Source organism: Vulpes vulpes, chromosome 1, assembly GCF_048418805.1.
Source record: "Vulpes vulpes isolate BD-2025 chromosome 1, VulVul3, whole genome shotgun sequence".
In the NCBI taxonomy this organism is placed as follows: domain Eukaryota; kingdom Metazoa; phylum Chordata; class Mammalia; order Carnivora; family Canidae; genus Vulpes; species Vulpes vulpes.
Window position 1 is genome coordinate 104,325,608 of NC_132780.1, and position 21,251 is coordinate 104,346,858.

The window sequence follows — 21,251 nt, forward strand, 5'->3', positions numbered from 1 at the left end:
ACTGAAAGCCAAATTCTAGCAAAAAGGAAGATTAACTAAAGACCTTAATTATTTTCTGCTAAATGTCATTTGTTTAACTCACGCTTTATAATTTTGAATCCCCTTTTAGCATATGCAAATTTGGCTAATATCTTTCTTGTGGTAAGAAACAGAAGGCTCATGGAATTCAACTGACACCCAAATGATGCCCAAACACAGTACCATCTATTGAACCACAGATGACCTCAGATAAGGTAAGAAGACAATTATAAGCAGATGTTTGAAGAGGAAACAGAAAATTTATGAACTAGCCAATTATTCTTCCTACAATATTAGGTACATTCTTTAGAAGTAAATAAAGCAAGTGACAACTATAATTACTGTTCATGGTTTTGATTGAAGTATGGTGTAGAGGATCATTTTCTTCTAATTCAAATTTTGTTCTTAAAATTGTTGTGAGGCCTTGGGCAGTTGACAACACTTAATACAGACAGAGCCACAAAGTGTTAAGCCACAGGCTTAGAGTTGAACAGATTCGGGTTTGAACCTTGACATTGACCTTTCCTTTGTTGGCTCTGTCACTTACCTCAGCCCTTATCTAACTTACATCGAGCATGATAATGTTTCAGGCATTGCTTGGGAAGTGGAACTACAAAGTTACAGAAATTAATCAGACATGATATTTGCCCTTAAGGACTTATATTTAGTGACAAGAGACAGGCAACAAATTAAATATGAAACAAGACTATTAAAACAAGACGGAAATCCTGTGAGGATTAAATGAGATGACATACGTAAAATATTTGATACTGGCCATTGCATGCAATAGGCATATAACAAATTTAGTTTTCCTTCATTTAATAAGTTTATGGCACTGTTGTGGGTACTAAACAAGAGTCAGGGTAGTATCAACCAGCCATATAAAACTTGGAGGGAGAAGAGTGGACGTCAGTGTTTCAAACACATAGATGTCTCTGGCACAGGGAAGTATTGGATAAATGTCAATTATCTCCTACGAGCTACATAAGTCCAAAGAGAGACAATAAGAATTGGATAAAAGTATTGCTTCAGTAAGTGCCGTGATTAAATTGGCTGTCACAGAAGTGTAGTTTACCATTCAGTAGATTTCCATGCATTTCTCCAATAAGACTTATCACTCAAGTTTTGGAGGAAAGCAGACCATGAGGTGACTCAAAATTAGAAATCAGTCTGACAAACATGAGCGTCGGTGAGGAGATCAGGAGGAGCAAGAGGAGACACCTGGGTGGCTCAGCGGTTGAGCATGTGCCTTTGGCTCAGGGCATGATCCTGGAGTCCCAGGATCAAGTCCCACATCAGGCTCCCTGCATGGAGCCTGCTTCTCCCTCTGCCTGTGTCTCTGCCTCTCTCTGTCTCTCATGAATAAATAAAATCTTTAAAAAGAGAGAGAGAGAGAGGAGCAAGAGAAGGCAACATTAAAATGCCAGATCTTGAGTCCAAGCTGATGAATTTTGCTACAGAGGCAAGAGAAATCAGAAAGAGGCAACTGTCAAGACAGGAATGGATCGACAACAGGGATAATGGAGGGTAGGAGGAGCATGTTCAGTGCTCAGAGAGAGTGGATGGTATCAAAGGACAGAGGTTTGTGGTCAGAGAAAGGGAATTCATAACTCAAGGTCTGACCTGTTAGCTGTCTCAAGTCGTGGTGCCAGGTAAGGTTATCTTAGGGGCCTGTCGTGGCAGACATAGGATATGAAGTCCTTTCCAAGAAAGGACTTGGAACTGAGCTTCAAGAAGTGTAGTTAGCTGACAGCCCACAGCTGTTAGTTCCTTCAAGATCTGCTCTGCGCTGGAGCTGAGTTCACACTCGTCATTGGGTGGCCCCAGACAACAACTGAGCAAGGCAGTGGAGCAAAGAACTAGCCATTCCCATCCAACATGCGCTCCTTGAACTGACCACCATTGCTGTGCGGCTCCCTGTTGGGCTAGCAGAGGAAGCCCTGCAGTCGGACCTGTGCAATCCTGCTTACTCTTTTTTTCTTTTACAAGTGTTACTCCCCCAAGAGAATCTTTTGTGCTCCTAACTCCATCTTACCATCTGTTTACCGAAAAGAACCCACATATACATTTTTAAGTCTTGTTGCGTATATTCTTATTTTATCCTTATAAATAACTGAGGTGATTGGAGGTAGTAAGAGCACCCATGCTCTGCTTTACATACAAATGGAAAAACTGAAACCTGGAACACTTAAATAACCTGACTGTGTTTACACTGCTAGGGTGTGCCAAAGTTGTGCCAAAATTTCCTCCAAATCTTTTCCAAGCCCGGTGCTCTTTACCTTGAAGATATTAAGAATAAGGAGTGATCATAAAAAATGCTAAAGGAAGCCACAACTGATTATCTGCCAGACTTTGTGGAATTAGCATGAGGTTGAAATGTAAAACATCATTGTAGAGAAAATCAATCCCATAATTATAGTAGTACAATTTGGTTAGAGAAGAATTATAAATCATAAAAAAATTATTTCTATCCTGCTCTCATTTTAAGGGTTCCTTTTGCGTATATTTATGAAGACCTATTAAGAGTCTTTCAGGTGTTCCTTTGCCATCAGTGATCAGATCAGAGTCCAGTAATTTCCATTTCTAAAGCAAGTAGTACAAGACCCTTTAGAAATCACAGTAGCTATTTTACCGTAAGCAAAGTAATTTGTTAAACAGTAACAAATAACTGTGCCTTTGTTGAAATCTGATCATCTACTTTTTTCTTCTTTCTTTTAAATTTTTAAATAATAATACACAAAACAGATTCATGATCATTAAAATGAAATTGAGAAATATAGAAAAGTTATACAGATGACAATAAAGGTCACCCCTAATGCCACTGCTGTATTTTGGCTTTAGACCTTTTCTTCTTCTACCAGTGTGTACACATGGGCACATTCATCCCCTAACCCTAACCTTAACACCACATGACACCCTGGAAGTTGTGACCATACTTCAACATAGAAAGTTCAGGCAATTCCATGGTCCCTTCTATTGAGAGGTGACAAAGTCACTGAAACCTCCCTCTTATTCCCAAATGAATTAACAATATGTAACTTCTTAAATTTCAGATCGTACAGAGTTAGACCCCAAACTCAGTTCCTCAATGTTTATTTTTATCTTTTTGCTAAATCCTTGGATACTTCCATTGTGGTCCTAGCTTGAGGGAAACCATCTGAAAGGTGACTTGGATGACCTTTGAAAGTATCACCTTTTAGATAATGTTCTGATCATGGAGGCTCCCAACCCCCATCCCCCCACCTTTTAGGTCAAGTTCTGAATCCAAGTTGAGCCAGACTGGATTCTTGAGATGGACCTGGACTGGAATAAACCTCCTGGAAACACCAGGACAAATCAGCTGTGGGGGTTTTGAACAAGAATCATGTCTCCATGACCCTGTCCAGTGGTGGCTCATCGCAGGTAAGAATCCCATTTGCTCGGAGTTTCAGCGTGGGGACAGAGGATCTCTCTCTTCAGAGTTACTTGTGCAGCAGCACGTGTCCGGGAGAACATAGTACTTGCTAAGGTGATACACTCGTTTTTATGTCACACAAGCGTGTGTGTCTGGACAGTGTTACAAATATCACTAAGCCATAGATACAGTTTTCTCTATGACATTTTAAAATTTGAGACGATAAGAAAAGGACTATGAAGTCAGGAGTACAGAACCAGTGAAAGCAGCTAGTAAAATACAACAGGCATCCACAGACTCAAAAGCTCTTCTCGATAAAAGGAGGCCGATACAATTTTCCTAAAACTGCATCATTTACCAAGTCAAACCTAGCACGTCCCTAGGCCTCTGTAAGGGACCCGAGCCTGGCAGCCAACTTGCACCAACTGCTCCCCATTGAAGTTACATGAGTGCCACCTAGTGTCACTTTAAAGCTGAAAGGGGCTTAGCTAGGCCTCTTAGACCTTCAGTTCACCTGATCAACAGAAACCAAAGCCCTGAGCACGCAGGTGAGTTAAGCAGGCCGCATCTACCTGATGAGTGGCCCAGCCAGGCCTGGCAGTTGGTTGGCCTGCTTTACAGTTTCAACTGGTAGTAACCTCCGGAGTTTGGGAGTCAGGAGTCCTGGTCGCTGAACTGTGCCAAAGAATAAAGCATAATGTTCCAGGGCCTCAGGTGCCCCTGCATTGAACTCTTAAAGTAACATTTCCATGTTCTTTTGTTTGTTTAATATTTTATTTATTTATTTATTCATAACATACACACAGAGAGAAGCAGAGACGTAGAGGGAGAAGCAGGCTCCTCGCAGGGAGCCTGATGCGGGACCCCATCCCCAGGATAGGTTCATGCCCTGAGCCGAAGGCAGACACCCGACCGCTGAGCCACCCAGGCATCCCAACATTTCCTCGTTCTTAACGTCTTGAGACAGGAATGACAGAGAGCAAAGGTCTCCATGGGCATTAAATCCGCTCCTCCCCTCCATGACCAACTGACTTTAATCCAGCTGTACAAGTTATCAAATTATTTCCTACAAGCAAGTGCTCTGGTCTAAAGTCATCAGCCTTAATTCAGGGAAGATGTCTCCACTATCACCTTTTGGGCTTTCTGCCTTCAGCCTCTAGCTTGTCAAATCAAACCTCTCAGAAGCAGGTCTGACACCATCTGAGAGACCAGTGCCATCGGAACCATTCAGGCTTTGATTTCCAGAAGTCAAGCGCTTTCCAGTTCTCCTAGTAGAGATCTTTCAAGCCAGTGGTTGTTGTTTTTTTTTTAAGATTTTATTTATTTATTCATGAGAGACACAGAGAGAGAGGCAGAGACACAGGAGGAGGGAGAAGCAAGCTCCATGCAGGGAGCCCAACATGGAACTCGATCCCGGGACTCCGGGATCACGCCCTGGGCCGAAGGGAGGCACTAAACCGCTGAGCCACCCGGGCATCCCTAGGCCAGTGGCTCTTAGTGCTGCCTGCACATCATCATCACCCAAGAAACTTTTAGGGTACTACTGTGTTTGGGTATGACCCTAGACCAGCAGAGCCAGGATTCCTGGGGGTGAAGTTCCCACGTTGTTGTGTGTGGGTTTGTTAAGCCATCCAGGTTATTCCAATGTTCAGGAGGTTGAAAATCACAGTGATGGGCTGAGCTTGCACTGAATAAGAGAACAGAAGAGCTACAGGGAGGAAAGATGGAAGCCAAATAAGCTCATTCCACCCAGGGTCTCAAACAGAACTGGGTAGACTCTAAAGGCTCAGTGAATGATGGCAGAAAGGAACTTGTTCAAAGGAAATGGTAATTATAATACTGAAGGAGTTCACAGTCTACTCATTTCATTTCTCTTACCTCCATGCATAGGCAACATCTGTGAAGAACCACAGCAAACTTAAAAGTAGGAGAAGCCGGTAGACAAGACAATATATAGCAGGAAGAAATGTTTTGAAACATGAGTATTACCAAAATATAACCTCATCCTCTGCTTTCCTTCCCTTGTCTCATATTTAATTTCTTAATTCTCCCATTCGGATCACATCTAGTGTATCTAAAGACACATAGAATAAAGGGGCCTGCCATATTCCAAAACACTGCTCTAGTACTTCCCCGAGCAGTGACGTTTGAACTGAGATGCAAAATAAAAGTAGGATGTGTCTGTTTTCAGGTCTGTGTGTGTGCAACAGTGAGGGGATCTTTCCAGAGAAAGCATGAGCAAAGGCCATGTGTTGAAGGCTTATTAAAAGAACAGTGGGGAAGCTAGTGGGAGGCAGAGGGGAATGTGGTATGAGAGGGGACTAGAATGTTCAGGAGATGCCAAACCGGGCAGGGCCTTTTCCATTCGTTCTCAGACACCTATATACCATGTACCACGTTCTCTCATGCATTAGGTCCCTCATATGTTTTCCTGCTTGCTTTGATCTACTTTATTTTTTCAAGATTTATTTATTTGAGGGAGAGAAAGAGAGCAAGAGTGACGTGGGGAGGGATGGAGGGGAAGGGAGAGAGAAACCCAAGCAGACTCCAGCTGACTAGAGCCCAATGTGGGCTTGATATCATGACCCTGAGATCACTACCTGAGCTGAAACCAAGAGTCAGACTCTTAGCCCACTGTATCCCCCAGGCACCCCTGCTTTGATTGACTTTTATGATCTCAGCTTTAATATCAGTGACTGATCCTCCTTAAGAACTGCTGACTTCCTAAAAAAAATATCTGTAAGTGGTTTTTCTAAAACTCCAAACTTTTATTCTTATTAAAGGTAATACATGCTCAGTGGAAAAAATTCTAACAATTCATAGATGTATAGAGTGAAAGTTCTCTTGAGTCCTACCCATCAAAAACTAACATGGTTAATAATATTCTTCATATTCATTTAGACTTTTCCATGTGCACATCCAAATGGGTATCTCCATTTTTTTGGAAAAAGTGAAAGAAATACCAGACATACCCAAATACCCGCCCCCAATTCTTTTGTTTTAATTAAAGGTAAATGAATGAAATGTTTAACACAATTCCTAGGGAGTAGAAGTGACTTGCTATTTAACCTAGCTTTTTAAAGCTCTGTAGAACTAGAACATACATCAATGGAATATGGTAAGTGGTTGGGAGGAAATGTTTAAGAGTTTTATTTTTTATTGAATGTTTTTCAGCTTTATTGAGGTATAATTCACAAATAAGATTTGTAAGTTATTTAAAGTATACGTGGTGATAATTTGATATATATACTGCATTGTAAAAGGATTTCTCACATCTAGTTGGCTCATCCTACAATTTGTTTTTATGACAGACGTCTTTCCCTATCAGTATACATAGCTTTACCTTATTCTATTTTAGTAGTGACCTGTTATTTCATCAAACAGATGCACATTCAATGATAGATAATTAGGTTGACTCCAATTTTTTGCCATTACAAGCCAAACAATACATCAGTGAGCATCCTTGTATGTACTCTTGTTCAATGGTACAAATATCTCTATAAGATAAATTCCAAGGAGAATGATTCAGAGGATATGCATATTTTGGATGATGAACATTTCCAAATTCCCATCCAAAAACATTGCACCAATTCACCTCTCATAGTGGCACAAGAGTGCCCGTTGCCATTTTCCATCTCCTCATTTGCTACTTCTCATCTACAGAAAAAACAAAAATCAGAATTTTACTCAACTCAATCCAACTTTCTGGGCCATGGCCTTATCTACAACTGCCTAATTAATGTACCCCATTTCCATCTAACCTCTCTCTCAAACAGATCCTCCTCTGAGTGTTCTGTTTCTGCTGTGACCATCATCTGGACCATTCCCCCTCCTTCTCTTGTCTTTCATAATCTTTTTCTTCCCACAGTCTTTCTCACTTGTATCACTTTTATTCCAGCTCTGTGGCTAATATCCCCATTTAGGGTGTTACTGCCTCTGGCCTGACCTGTCTTCAATCTTTTCCACCTTCAATCCAACTGGAACTCATGACAACATGCATCTTGTGCAGCTTTCTTCTCAGAGTCCTCTCTGAGGTTCTCTCCTATTTGAAAATTTTCAGTGGCTCTCCATTCCTTACTAAATCCTGGCTGAGCTGTCTGTACCATTACTGGCTTGCTCTTCCAACCACTAACATGCCTGGTGCTTTCCTGCATTAGATCAGGTCACTCCCTCCCTGTTTTGTTTCCCATATCTTGGCCTACCTGAATACTGTTTAGCCAGGAGAACCAAAAATATCTGGGGAAAGAGCTTTCCAGATAAAGGGAATATTAGGGTTGCAGATTATGTAGAGCCTCATTGGACACTGTAGACTATGACTAGGCAAAATTTAAGCATTATCCTTATGTAGGAGCATAAGCTTTGTTTCTGCTGACAAATTATCATAAAATACTTTGCACAAGTCAATAATTTTTAAAATAATATTTTTATGGGAGGAAGAAATTCTTTGCTTCAGGCTAAAAATGATGGCATAAGATTTTGCCTCACTCTGGAAGAATTTCATTAAGCTGAAGCAGAAATATCCAACTGAACAATCACACCTAATTGTGATATATAATAAGGACCCTGGAGTAATGTCTTCCTTCTTCTTCATATTTTGTGTATCTTCATTAACTTATTTTCTCATTTATTACAAATAATAATTATTCCTACCTTTCAAGTGCTTCTTAAATCATGAAGATAGAAAAAAATCACTTGCCTATTTAACTTAAACTAAGATTTCATATTCATTCATTGCTAATTCATAGGGAGGATTAAATGAATTAATGGAAGTGTTTAAAACAATACTTCACACATAGTAAATTCTCTTTAAGTGTTTGCAGTAATAATGTTATATGTATATATACTCTCCATTCATTCGTTTACTCATACACCAAATCATAGGTAGGTATCCAATATTATACAGGCTCTGGAAATATAAACATATTAAACTGTTCTCAAGGATCTCATCACTATTGGAGAAAACAAATATATAAACACATAATTAAAGTGTGATAAATGCAGTGCTTGAGTTGCATTTAAGGGGAAATGGTAACAAAAGGCAGAAATGAATAATTCTGCTTGAGAGAAAGGGTTACAGAGAAAATGTTGCTCAAGGGTTAAGCCTAGGCATAACCAGTTGAGAGAAGTTCGTAAAATGTAACAAGAGAAAATAAGCAGTTAACAAAATCATAAAGTCACGGAGCAGCAGGATATATCTGAGGCCTTATAAAGTGACTGATGTATATGTTATAAGTGCAGAAAGGAAATTACTTGTGATCATGAGAGGATTGTATCATTGATAAGGATTTGAACATTCTTTATGGAGGATAATGAGCAACGAAAGGATTTGTGTAGATTCCCATTTCAGAAAATATGCAGCAAGAGGCACAAATTCAAACACCTGTGAGGACCGAGCAATTAATAAATGTGTAAATCGGGGTATAGTCTAAAGTGATAGGGGAGTCGTGGGGGAACTTAAATATATATAAAGACATTCATTCAAGTGGGGGTCCCTGGGTGGCTCAGTTGGTTAAGGTCGGCCTTCAGCTGACTCATGATCCCAGAGTCCCAGGGTGGGCTCCCTGCTCAGTGGGGAGCCTGTTCCTCCCTCCTGTGTCTCTTGCTCTCTCTCTCACCATCTCTCTCTTTCTCCCTCTCTCTCAAAAAAAATAAATAAAATCTTAAAAAAAAAAAAACATATTCAAGTACTTAAAAATAACAAGAGGGGCACCTGGCTGGCTCAGTTGGTAAAGCATGTGATCCTTGGTCTCAGGGTTTTTAGTTGAGCCCCACATTGGGTGTGGAGATTACTTAAAAATAAAATGTTTTTTTTAAATTAAAAATAACCACAAAATAAAAATTACTTAACAGACTGTTAAGTAAATCCAGTCTGAGTGCTGCCAGTTTGAACTCCTGGTGTAGAGGCTGTGACTACTTGGGGAAGAGTGGGAGAAGGTAGAAACTAATTAAGGATCCCTTCATGTAAAACATAACAAGGAACAAAAGCAAGAGAAAATCTGTGGGGGTGAAGAAGAAGGAGGACCCGACCTGAACTATGTTTAGGGAAGAAAAAAAAAATCAATAGACCCTGATGACCTATGGAAAGGAAGAAGGAAAGAAGATAGAATGGTTCCCAAGTTTTTGGCTTAGAGGGCTGGAAATATGATAAAACCATTCACCTCTGCAGAAATGGTAAGGATTGGGAAGCAGATAGACGTGATGAGTTGGTTTTAGAAATGTTGAGTTTGTGGGTCATCCTGTGTAAGCTCCTAGTTAGATGGCTGGATTTACAGATGGAAAGTACAAAAGAAAGGCTAAAGCTAAGATACAAATATAGAAGTTATCAGGTTATAGGTTGAAATTAACAACAGAGATATAGTTGATATTGTCCAGAATAAAAGTATGAGAAAAATTATAGGGAAGAAATTTTTTAATCTAAATTTTTAAAAATGCTTTTGTATCTGTGGCCATTTTCATATTCATTATATCCTAAGAATTCTTTTTTATTTAACTTTGTATTCTTCTTAAGTGGATTTAGCATGTGGAAATGACAGTGATAAAATGTACAACTTAAAGTGTGGGTACTGGAGAAACCAGCCTGGAAATAACATATTCAATAGAAAATATAACATATCTGTATTTTTTATAGATATTGTTAAAAGAGTATATATCATGTAACTAAATTTAATAACCTTAGATGGTTCCTTGCTCATTATTTTATTTGGCAAGACATATACCTAAAACAAAGGGTGAGTATAAGAGCATGAGGTGACTGGAGACAGATCACACATAAAGAATAGCACAGCCATTGTCTAAGAATACTGTTTATAGGTTGTGCGTGTGAACTCACAAAAAGCAGTAAGTTTTTAAAATTTAGGCTAGTTCCAGCTAATATATTGTTTACTATCCCTATTTCCAACAAGCAGTGACTCAACCCTAACAAGAGTCCTTTGTCTGGAATATTTGAGAACAAATTTGGAATGAGGAAAGGCTCCCACATTAAAACATAACCATCCCAGACCCAGGAATGGGTCAATCTCCATCAAAATGTTTATTTTGGGTCCATCTACATAACTTACTAAAAGTCAGCTTTGGTTAGTAAGGACAACTACTAGAAGAATAATGGAGAAATACTATAGTTTCTAGGTTTTTCTTTTTAATCACTGTTTGCTTAACGCTTTTAAGTGAATTAAAAGCAGATGTTGAAATTGTTGCCAACCGTTGATTTGTCATTTGTGAATGGGAATTGACTTGGTTTTATTTATCATTAAATTAAATGTTGGGCTTCAGTAGTTTAAAGAATCTTGGAATGCAGATCCTAATGGGATTTTAAAGTCACAAATAACTGAAGTAATTTTGATAATTATGAAGACATCTGCCCTTGTAGGAGAAAAAGAAAAATTCCTGGGAAAGTTTAGAATTCTGAAACTCAAAAATCAGTATTTTGAAACAGAAATCAATATTTTAATATTCAACAAGAACTCCTGGATTCCATCTATACTTCCAGCCCTACATTTGGTGTAATGGAGGCTACAAAAGAACTCAAAAGTGGTTATCATTGTCAGAGTGAGAGTACACGGTCTGTATCACTCAGTGCCTGCATGAGGGGGCCTGTTAAGAGTCCTTCACAAGTTCAGGGGAAAAGTAGCTCAAGCAGAGCTGAGATGCTCTGGGCAGGGATCTCAGGGGCAAGGTGGCTGGACAATGATGATGCATCTGATTTCATGTTACCTCAAGTGACAGGTTCTAAGAGGGCTCTCAGTGATTTTTTGCCTTTGAGTGTTCAAACTGTTTTTGTAGTTCCCTCCCATGTTGAACAGAGCCGACTTGTGTAACCAATAGGATATTGCAGAAATGATGGGTGTGTAACTTTTGAGGCTAGGTCAAAAAAATATTGTGACTTCAATCTTGGTCTGTCTTAACCTCTCACTCTAGGGGAAGGCAGACTCCATGTGAAGAGAACATTCAAGTAGCCCAGGGAAAGACTTATTTGGAGAGGACCCTGAGCCAACACCAACTTGTCAGTCATGTGAGTGAGCCACCATGGAAGCAGATCCTCCAGCCCCCATGAAGCCTTCAGATGACTACATAACTGCAAACCTGGCCAACATCTTGACTAACCTCAAGAGACCCTGACTCAGAACATCCACTCACCTGCTCCTAAATTCCTGACACACAAATATTGTGAGATAATCAGTATTTTAGGACACTGAGTTTTGGGGTAATTTTTAATGTGGCAATAGATTAATACAATTTATTAGGTCTTCACCTTCACCTAGGAATACATGAAAATCAAGAAGAGATTGCTCAAATATGAATAAAAGAACAAAGGCTATCATCATTTCTCTCTTGTAAAAAGAAATGCTGTAATAATATTATAATGAAAACTGAAATAAACTCTACAAACTAACATAACAATTGGCCACACGGACGAATTCACAATCCCTACCTGCCTCAATCCCAACCAGCGGTCTAGGTGAATGGCTTCATTCAAAAATACTTCAAACCCCCTCCCTTAGTTCATTTAACAAATATTTATTGAGAATAAACTATGTGTCAAAATATGAATTAAGTACACATAATAAAATATAAATTATATAATTATATGGCATAGAACAGCAAATAATAGATGGAAAATATTTTTATTTTTTATAAAAGTTTCATTTAAAACCAAGAGACCTAAATTTTCTCATTTGGGACACCTGGGTGGCTCAGTGGTTTGAATGCCTGCCTTTGGCTCAGGGCGTGATCCTGGGGTCCTGGGATCAAGTCCTACATCGGGCTCCCTGCGGGGAGCTTGCTTCTCCCTCTACCCGTGTCTCTGCCTCTTTCTCTGTGTCTCTCATGAATAAATAAATAAAATCTTTTTTTTTTAAAGAGAGACCTAAATTTTCCCTTTAGAAAAATTGCAACTTGATTTTGTCCAAGGATAATACAGCATAATTCTACACCTTCCTATCTGGGTCTGGGGATACAATTATCTGCACAAATGCAGGCAGGTAACATATCCTATGTGGATGACTGGGCGTGCCTTTTTTAGACACGCCTCTTGGAATGGCTGCACTGTGCACAGTCCCAGACGGTCACCACCATCAGCAGCACCTTAGCACAGCACTGGGTTATAAACAAGGGGATTCCAATTCCCTTTGGTCCAGAGGGATATAGAGAAACACAAGAGCAGAAAGATTCCCTCGTTTATGGATGAAATATTCTTAAAATTAGAAGGAAGGAGGAATGTAAGAAAATATAGACAGATGATTTCATAATAAAAATCATCTCTATCTCTTGAAAAGGGCTTTTTTTTTTTTTTAATCAGAGAGCCACTACCAAAATTTAACAAATTCTACTTGTAGTGTCATGTAGTTGGGACTTGTATTTATTTTTTTATAAATAACTTGTAGTTATTTTTTAAAGCACATAACAATTGAGGTAAATGGCAGGACAGTGAGTTTTTTTTAAAGCACAAAACACTCAGAAGTTACACCCATAAAAATTTGCAGCCATCTAGAAAATGTTCTGTGGTCCTAGTGTGGTCCTTGTCATCTCAGTAAGTGAGGTGTATTGGGGGAAATGTGGACAAACCAGATTCAGAGCAAGAAGAAAAGCTTATGATGACAAACACACTCATTAGCAAGGGGGAGCAGCTTGGAGTCAAACTCCAAGCTTGGAGTCAAACAACCCAGCGTGGTGTTTATCCTGCCAGAAAATGAGGCAAGGTGAGGGGAAAGTGTGGATGACCCTGAGCCAGAGCAAGAGAACGAGGAGCAGAGGCTTCTTGGCAGAGGACTCCCTACCACTGAGGTCTGTGGTAACTGCAGCTTCGATGTTAACAAGCCAAACATGAGCAAACACCAACACCATGGAAAGTAAACCAGTAGAACCTGTTCAAGAAAGAGGAACCAAAGTTTCAAGGACTTCACCTAACAACTAGATTCCTAGAATTACCACTGGAGGAAAAAAGGATGTCATCTTGGTGAATGTCATGAACTCAGAGTGAACTCAGCAGAACACAGAACAGGTGGGTGAGTAAAGGACAAATGATCTAACTCCAGAAAATATTATCATTAAATAATGTCAAGTGTGTATTAATACTGTATTGACCCTATCCAGGACTGGCTATGTAATTTGGCGGCGGGGGGAGGGCCTGTACAAAAGGAAAAGAAAAGACCTCCTGTTCCAAAATCATTAGGAATTTCAAGATGGCAATAGCAGAGCCCTACACCGAGTACAGGCCCTTCTAAGCATGGGTCTTGAGCTGTTGCACATGCTGCATGCTCATGAAGCTCTGGCCTTGGTAAAAAGAGGGGTAGTCAGAAGCTTTGACTTTACTTCTATAAGGAGAAGAATGCTTGAAATGTCAAGTGACATGTTTTTCATGAAATAATATTTTTACCACACAGAGTGTAAAGCAATCACTAGTTATGCTAAACATGAATTATACTTGAGGATTAGAAACACCTTTTTTGTAAAAGATGTATTTATTTATTTATTTATTTATTTATTTATTTATTTATTTATTTATGAGAGAGAGAGAGAGGGAGGCAGAGACACAGGAGGAGGGAGAAGCAGGCTCCCTGCTGGGAACCCAACGTGGGACTAGATGCCAGGACTCCAGGATCGCGCCCCAGGCCAAAGGCAGGCACTAAACAGCTGAGCCACCCAGGGATCTTCTAGAAACACCTTTTTTAAATGAGATTTTATTTATTTGACAGAGACACAGAGAGAGCGAGAGCACAAGGGGGAGTGGCAGAGGGAGAGGGAGATTTCCTGCTGAGCAGGGAGCCCAATGTGGGGCTCAAACCCAGGATCCTGGGATCATGACCTGAGGCAAAGGCAGACACTTGACTCACTGAGCCACCCATGAGCCCCGAGGATTGGAAACACCTCAGCGAGTGAACAATTGCTTGTCAAATAACTGATAGAATTTTTTTAATAAGTTGAAACATTTAAAAAATATTTTACTTACTTATTTGACAGAGCACACAAGCAGGGGGAGTGGCAGAGGAAGAGGGAAAAGCAGGCTCCCTACTGAGCAGGGACCCTGGCCTGGGGCCTCCATCCCAGGACCCTGGCATCAGTGCCTGTGCCAAAGGCAGACACTTAACCAACTGAGTCACTGAGGCGCCTCAATATAATAATAGTGTTTAAAACCATTTTAGAAAAGCTTCTGAAAACCCACCAGCAATTGAAGTGATGAAGTGGAGGTCTTGAAATTAGGATGGTAAATTGACCTAGAGTCATGCCTTTTACTCTTTTTTGATGGTTGTCACCAAAACCCTCATCTCCATGTTAAAAGAAATTTTCCCCACAGAAGGACTGAACATCCTGGTAAGGTCCTGGGCTTGGAAGTGGGTATAATAACATGCGGCTCTGCATCATCCGCCTAAACATGGTTTTGGTTGCTAATGAAATGGCTGGACTATGCTTTCTGCTTATTTTAGTCAAATAGTTTTAAAATCATGGGGAAAAAAATCTGTATACCAAAGACTCTAAAAGAATATGGAACACCTACTGTACTACACTTCCCAGCTCTTAAGAAACAAAATGTGGAGGCCGAGAAAATTAGGGCCATTCAAGTTTAACATCGGCACAAGTCCAGCCATTGGAGCTTGGGCTGCCATCTCCGGCCACTGTCACCAGGTACCCAGTCCGCCTTACCCTGCCCGGCCACAGAGAAAACCACAAAGCAGCCCTTATCGGAATACGGAAGCAAGAGCTCGTGGGACCTCTTTACTGGAGATTCTCACACCCCCACCCTAGAAAAACCCCACCTTACCCCTAGACCAGCCCATAAACACCCAGCTGTACCCCTCCTCCGGGTTCAAGTCCCCCCCCCCCGCCCGCCCGCCCCGTGGGGTATACTCGGACCCAAGCTCCAGCTTGTTAATAAACCCTCATGTACTTGCATCCGTGTCGGCTCCTTGGTGGTTTTCTCGTTTTCGCAGTCTTGGGCACAACACAAAATATTAAAAATATAATTGAAACCATTCCTTCTCCTTCCCTAAATGTAATTCTGAGAGCTGCAGGACTTTCCGCGGATAACGACTCATGCAAACCTCTGCACGAAGACATGTGACCAAACTCTCACACGGTTTCTAGCAACCTAAGAGCACGGCCCCAGGAGGGCTCTAGCCCCCGTGGAGATGCAGCCCCCCACTAAGACGCCCGATTGAGAGTTCAAGCGCCAGGGGGAATTTCCTCTTTGTTGCAGCCAATCCTGACCCCAGGCTCCTGGCTTCCCTTTCTTGGGCGTCTGTTAGAAAGGGCTGACCGCTGGGAGTATGTTCCTCTCACAGCCCAGAGTGTCCTTCTCCGGAACCTGAGAATCATCCCTTTGAAATGTAATCAGGAAGGACAGGCCGCCCCCCCCCCCCCCCCCCCCCCGCTCTGGAGGAGGACAGGTGCTGACCCCACAGCTTGCCAGCGAGCAGGTGCAGCTGCCTCATCGCAGCCGGCTGGCCGAGCCTCCCTGACTGGTCACTTCTCTGCTCTACTGAGCCCCAGCGCAGCGGTTTGGCGCCTGCCTTTGGCCCAGGGCGCGATCCTGGGGACCCGGGATCGAATCCCACGTCGGGCTCCCTGCATGGAGCCTGCTTCTCCCTCTGCCTGTGTCTCTGCCTCTCTCTCTCTCTCTCTCTCTCTCTGTGACTATCATAAATAATAAATAAAAGAAAACAGTTCTACTGAGCCCCAGTCTCCCCCTCCCCATCTAAGCACCTCTGCACCGGTTGGAATGGAGCTCGGCTCTTTCCCCTGCGGTCAGTCGTCTTTGTTTTTTAAGGTTTTTTTTTTTTTTTTTTTTTGGAGTTCGACTTGCCAGCATACAACCTAAGGCCAGTGCTCATCCCAAGTGCCCCCTCAGTGCGGGTCGCCCAGGGGTGGTGGAAGGGGAAGTGGGCGGGGCCGGGGGGCCCTGGGTGTCCGTCGTTTTTGAATAAGCTCTCGTTCTACCGTGTGGCTGCGTGAGAACTGCCGTTCATCCCAGTTCTCCCGTCCTTCCCCTTCATCTTTATTTATTTTTTTCCCTTTCATGTCTGAAAGCACACCTGCATCTGCCCTTACAGTATATCGTGCTGCGCCTTCCGAACGCCGCGCCTTCTCCGACCCTCTGCAATGTTGTTTGCATTTAACGTCCCGTTCGGGGGACGCAGCCACGCGTCTCAGGCACCTGCACTTGGGGGGGGGGGGCGGGGGAGGCTTCCAGGGCAGGCACAGGCTCGGGCACCGGCACGGGCACGGGCACGGGCACCGGCACGGGCACTTCCCCCGACGCAGCCCCCGGAGCTGGCGTCCCCGGGGCCAGTCACGGAGCCGAGAGCCGGGGCCTCGACGGCGCTGGGCGCGCGGACGGAGCCTGGAGCTGCAGGCACCGCTGCGCGGACGGACGGACGGACGGACGGCGAGGACGGCCGTGGGAGGAAGCGGAGCGGCAGCTGTCTGCGACCCCGGGAGCTCTAGAAACCTAACGTGAAGCCCTCCCGTGTTATGCGGAAGCTATATATAAAGGCGGGAGCCTAGAGCCCGTTTCCTTTATTTTTAGCGCTTTTTCCCCAACAGCTTTCAAGTTTTGAGGCCGAAAGCATGCGGCCCGCCTGGTGCTCCGTGGACCGCGCCGCGCAAACCTTCCCTCGCTTCCAACTCTCCCGGGACCCCGCGGTCGCAGCGGGAAAGGGCTGCGGTGCGGCTACTCCGCGACGCTCCCCCGCCCCGCCCTCCACGAGCTGCGGCTCCCAATTCCGGTCTTGCTTAGTAGGACGCCCAAGGCGGCGGACAAGCCGCAAGGACGCGAAGACGCGACGCCCGCCGCGGCCGGGCCGGGTCGCGCTCCCCCGCCGGGCCCCGCCCACTCCCCGCCGAGTCCCGCCCACTACCACGCCCTCCTTCCGCCCGGCTCCCCGGGGCATCCTGGGACTCGTAGTCTTTGACGGGGCAGCGGCTCGGACCAGGTCTCCTCCCCCGCTCCCCGCCCCGCCGCCTTTCGCCGTGGGGACGTCGTGACGTTGCGTTCCGCCCGTCCCTGGCCGCCTCCTCCCTTTCTCCTTTCCTCTCCCGAAGCTCGTTCCCAGACTTCCGAGGATCTTTTACGACATTGAGTCTCAGGAGTCGGTCCCGGCGCCGGGTCCACTTTTCGGCAAAGTGACGTGGACGTCAACAGCAATGGCGGAAGGAGAAGAGGTCCAGCCCCGGCCAACGTCGAGCGGTGAGGGCTGGTGAGTGAAAGCCCGGGGCTGACTCCGGCTGCCCCTCGGTTCTTCCTTCCCCCGCTCCCGCCGGCCCCGCAGGCACCGGCGGGCGCCGGCGTGGAGCGCGGGGACCCGCCCTGGGCCGCGTCCACTGGCCTGCCCCGCCCCCTCTGCGGGCCGGGCCCTCTCGGCCGGTGCGGGCCGCCGTACGGGCTGCGGCGGGCCTCCGCGGGAGAGCGGGTCGCCCAGCGCCTGGGCCTCACCGCGGGGCTCCCGTGAGGGTCCCGGGGTCCCGGACGCGCTGGAGAGGCTGGCTTCAGGGCAGGGCTCAGCCGAGACCCGTGGTCCCGGGAGTTCCAGTAGGTTGGTTCGGGGGGAAGTTTCGGGGACGCACGTCCCAGGCGCGGGGATCGCATCTGAGGACCCGGCCCTCGGCGTGACCCCGCGACCCTTGCCTGCGGGGGAGCGACGCGCCGGGGAAGATCCTGCCCACGGACTTGAGATAGTTCTTATTCTAGTTTTTATTTGTTTTGCGTTTCAACGGTTCTGACGATTCGGGCCTCACAAGTCGTTTTTCTTCCTGCCGCTTTCCCCAGAGCCCGACCTGTGCGGCCCCGGGGGCTTGCGGGAGCCGCGCTCGCCGCTGCCCAGCCTTTGCGCCTACCCCGCCGCCTCGGGGCAACCGGGGGCCCCTCCCGTCATGTTTGGTGGGCTTTATCCAGTGTCGCTAGTCTTCGGGAAAGGATCCTTCCTACTTTTGAGATAGTTGATCTTTACAAGACGTTTTTAGGGACAGTATCATAAAAAAAGATAGAGCCTCTAGAGGCTTTTTGAATTTTTATATTGAAGTACATTGACTGTATGTGTTAGATAGTTTCAGATTTGCTTTTTCATCCTATGACATGTATACAGCTCGTGTAATAAGCTGTTGGCCTGAGAATCATACGGGACATTTTAGACGTGGACTTTAATCCTTGAGAAAGAAATGGGATCATCGAAAGGTTCAGATAAGATAGTAACTGAGAAACCCAGCCCCGAATCCGCGGACATCCAGTACCGCCTAGGTGCGTGCATGTGCACTCCAAGATTCAGCAGGAAGACGCACCGGTGACCTGGATGTAGTTTCTTTTCTCAATTTGCTTATATTGGAGCTGTGACAGTTACACTCAGTAGCAAGTTAAATTGATCCAGCTCTTTGGGAATGTGAGTGTAAGCGCTATGGGGTTTCAGGGGGGACAGAAGCCGCTTCCACTTGCAGTTATTGGAGAAAGCGTCAAGGAAGCAAAGTTGTTTGAATTAGGCCTTGAAGAGTCCACAGGATTTAGACTAGTGCTGTACAGTGGAAGTGTAATGTGAGCCACACATGTAATTTAAAAATTTCCTTTTTAGAAAAAAAAGATGTAAAAAAAAAATTTAAGTAATCTCTACACCCAACCTGGACTTGAACTCAAAGCCCTGAGATCAAAAGTTACATGTTCGGTTGACTGAGCCAGTCAGGTGCCCCTGTAATTTGACATTTTCTAGTAGCCACATTAAAAACCAAAACAAGGGATCCCTGGGTGGCGCAGCGGTTTGGCGCCTGCCTTTGGCCCAGGGCGCGATCCTGGAGATCGGGGATCGAGTCCCACGTCGGGCTCCCGGTGCATGGAGCCTGCTTCTCCCTCTGCCTGTGTCTCTGCCTCTCTCTCTATCTCTGTGACTATCATAAATAAATAAAAATTAAAAAAAAACCAAAACAAAACCAGTTGAAATTATTTTATTTATACCCAAAATATTATTTCAACATATTGTTAAAAGAAACCAATTAGACAATTTTACATCTCTTTTTGTAACACTTAATTCAACATATATTTCATTTTACCTTTACCTTACATCTCAACTGGGTCTAGCCACATGTCAAATGTTAAGTAGCCACACACGGTTGGTGGCTAACATACTGGATAGTGCATTCACTGATGGGAAAGGGCTCTGAATGGAGTAATAGCTGGAGCATGGACACAGGCAAGAAAACTAATGATTGTTTGGGGAGTAATGACTAGAACTTCATAAATGTGCTGTCTTGGAAGGGTGAATTGTATCATAAACTGACTCTGATCAGCTTATTGGAGGCCATGAGGAGAAATGTTTCTAGAGTAAAGTATCTTTGAGAAGCTCTTAGGAGGATTGTGAATACCAGTGATTCACAGGCAAAGAACATGGAATTAATAGTTGTTAAAAGTAGCATGTGTTCTCTTCTACAGTTGCTGTATCTTTTTTGTGGCTTTCAATTTTTGTCGTTTTTATTTTTATGAATGGAGGAACCCGGAGGGGTTCTGTGGTTTCTGCTCTGCTTCCATTCCCATGTATGTAATCTTTTTCTTTGCGTACTCCACTCGGGTGTACCCTAGGTGCGAGTTTGAATACAGTCAGAGAAGACATTTGGATTTGGAGCCATAGATTTGGTAAAGCCTCTGTTCTTAGACTGGTGAAGAGGTTGTTATGGAAGGGGGAGGGTTTGTTCTTGAGAGAGAAAGAGAGCATGTGTGGTGGGGAGGTGGGGGCGGAGGGGCAGAGAGAGAGAGAGAGAGAATCTTTAGGCTCCACGCGGTGCTCTGTCTTATGACCCTGAGATCATGATCTGAGCAGAAACCACGAGTTGGATACTTACTGCTGAGCTACCCAGGCATCCCACTTCATGTTTTTATTGTACCTTTGTCAGATGGAAATTTTTCTGAAATGTGTTATATATCTCTTTGCCTAACCTGAACTTACCTCAGTGACTTAGGGTCATTCAGTTTGTAGATATAAGTGTGTAAGAATAAAACTAGGTCCCTGTCCTCAAGGAATTTGTGGTCTAGTTAGAGTAGGCACATTTAAGAAGATCAGTTACTATTATACTTCTGTAATACAGTGACCTGTCTAGGCAAAAAGGGAAGATTGTTGCTATGTTAAATGGCCCTGTATAACCATCTCTTTTTGAGATTGCTTTCTGTTAGTTTTTTTTTTTTTTCTGTTTTCTCTCTTTGTTGTTAGTGGTATTTCCCAGTTCTTAATCTGTGAAACTAGGTAGCTATGTTAAAATTAAGTATATATTTGTAAAAAGGCTCAGTATGGGTTCCAAAGATTTTTAAAAGTATAAGATGAGGGATCCCTGGGTGGCGCAGCGGTTTGGCACCTGCCTTTGGCCCAGGGCGCGATCCTGGAGACCCGGGGATCGAATCCCACGTCGGGCTCCTGGTGCATGGAGCCTGCTTCTCCCTCTGCCTGTGTCTCTGCCCCTCTCTCTCTCCCTCTCTCTCTCTCTGTGTGTGACTATCATAAATAAATAAAATTTAAAAAAAAAGTATAAGATGACACTTACCTATTTTCAGTTATGTTCTAGGCCAGTGCTTCTCAAAATTTAAATGTGCATTAGGATTACCTGGGGATCTTGTTAAAATGCAGATTCAGTAGATTTGCTTGGGACCTGAGATTCTGTATTTCTGACTGACTAGCTTCTAGGTGATGGCTATTTTGCTGGTTCCTGGACTATACTCTTTAGCAAGTTTCTAGATGATGTATGTCTCAAAATGAGTTGGCTGGAGGAATTTATCTCTATATATTATCTGTTATGTTTTCTCACCCAACGCATTATATTGCAATTTATCTGATTGCATGATTTATCATCGTTGTGTACATAGTGGACTTCTCAAGGGCGG

The 21,251-nt window shown here is 43.8% G+C and overlaps 1 protein-coding gene and 1 long non-coding RNA gene across 6 annotated transcripts in view; both read left to right on the plus strand.

Moving 5' to 3' along the window:
- Nucleotides 1–13,409, plus strand: part of LOC112913380 (uncharacterized) — a 29,361-nt gene extending 15,952 nt beyond the window's left edge. Inside the window, exons 1-3 of one of the 2 annotated variants that reach the window (XR_003233684.2) lie at nt 110–233; nt 3,269–3,420; nt 11,327–11,803. This is a non-coding gene — a long non-coding RNA (uncharacterized lncRNA). Of the gene's footprint in view, nt 1–109; nt 234–3,268; nt 3,421–11,326 lie in introns of those variants that run through there. The other variant, XR_011994494.1, reaches the window with a different exon arrangement.
- A 3,899-nt stretch (nt 13,410–17,308) lies between these two features.
- Nucleotides 17,309–21,251, plus strand: part of TBC1D23 (TBC1 domain family member 23) — a 56,879-nt gene continuing 52,936 nt past the window's right edge. For 2 of the 4 annotated variants that reach the window (XM_025989930.2, XM_025989928.2), the window contains exon 1: nt 17,309–17,601. In XM_025989930.2, the coding sequence (XP_025845715.1) occupies nt 17,549–17,601 (53 nt within the window). In that variant the 5' untranslated portion in view covers nt 17,309–17,548. The remainder of the gene's footprint in view (nt 17,602–21,251) is intronic. The other 2 variants (XM_025989929.2, XM_072721573.1) reach the window with 1 other exon arrangement.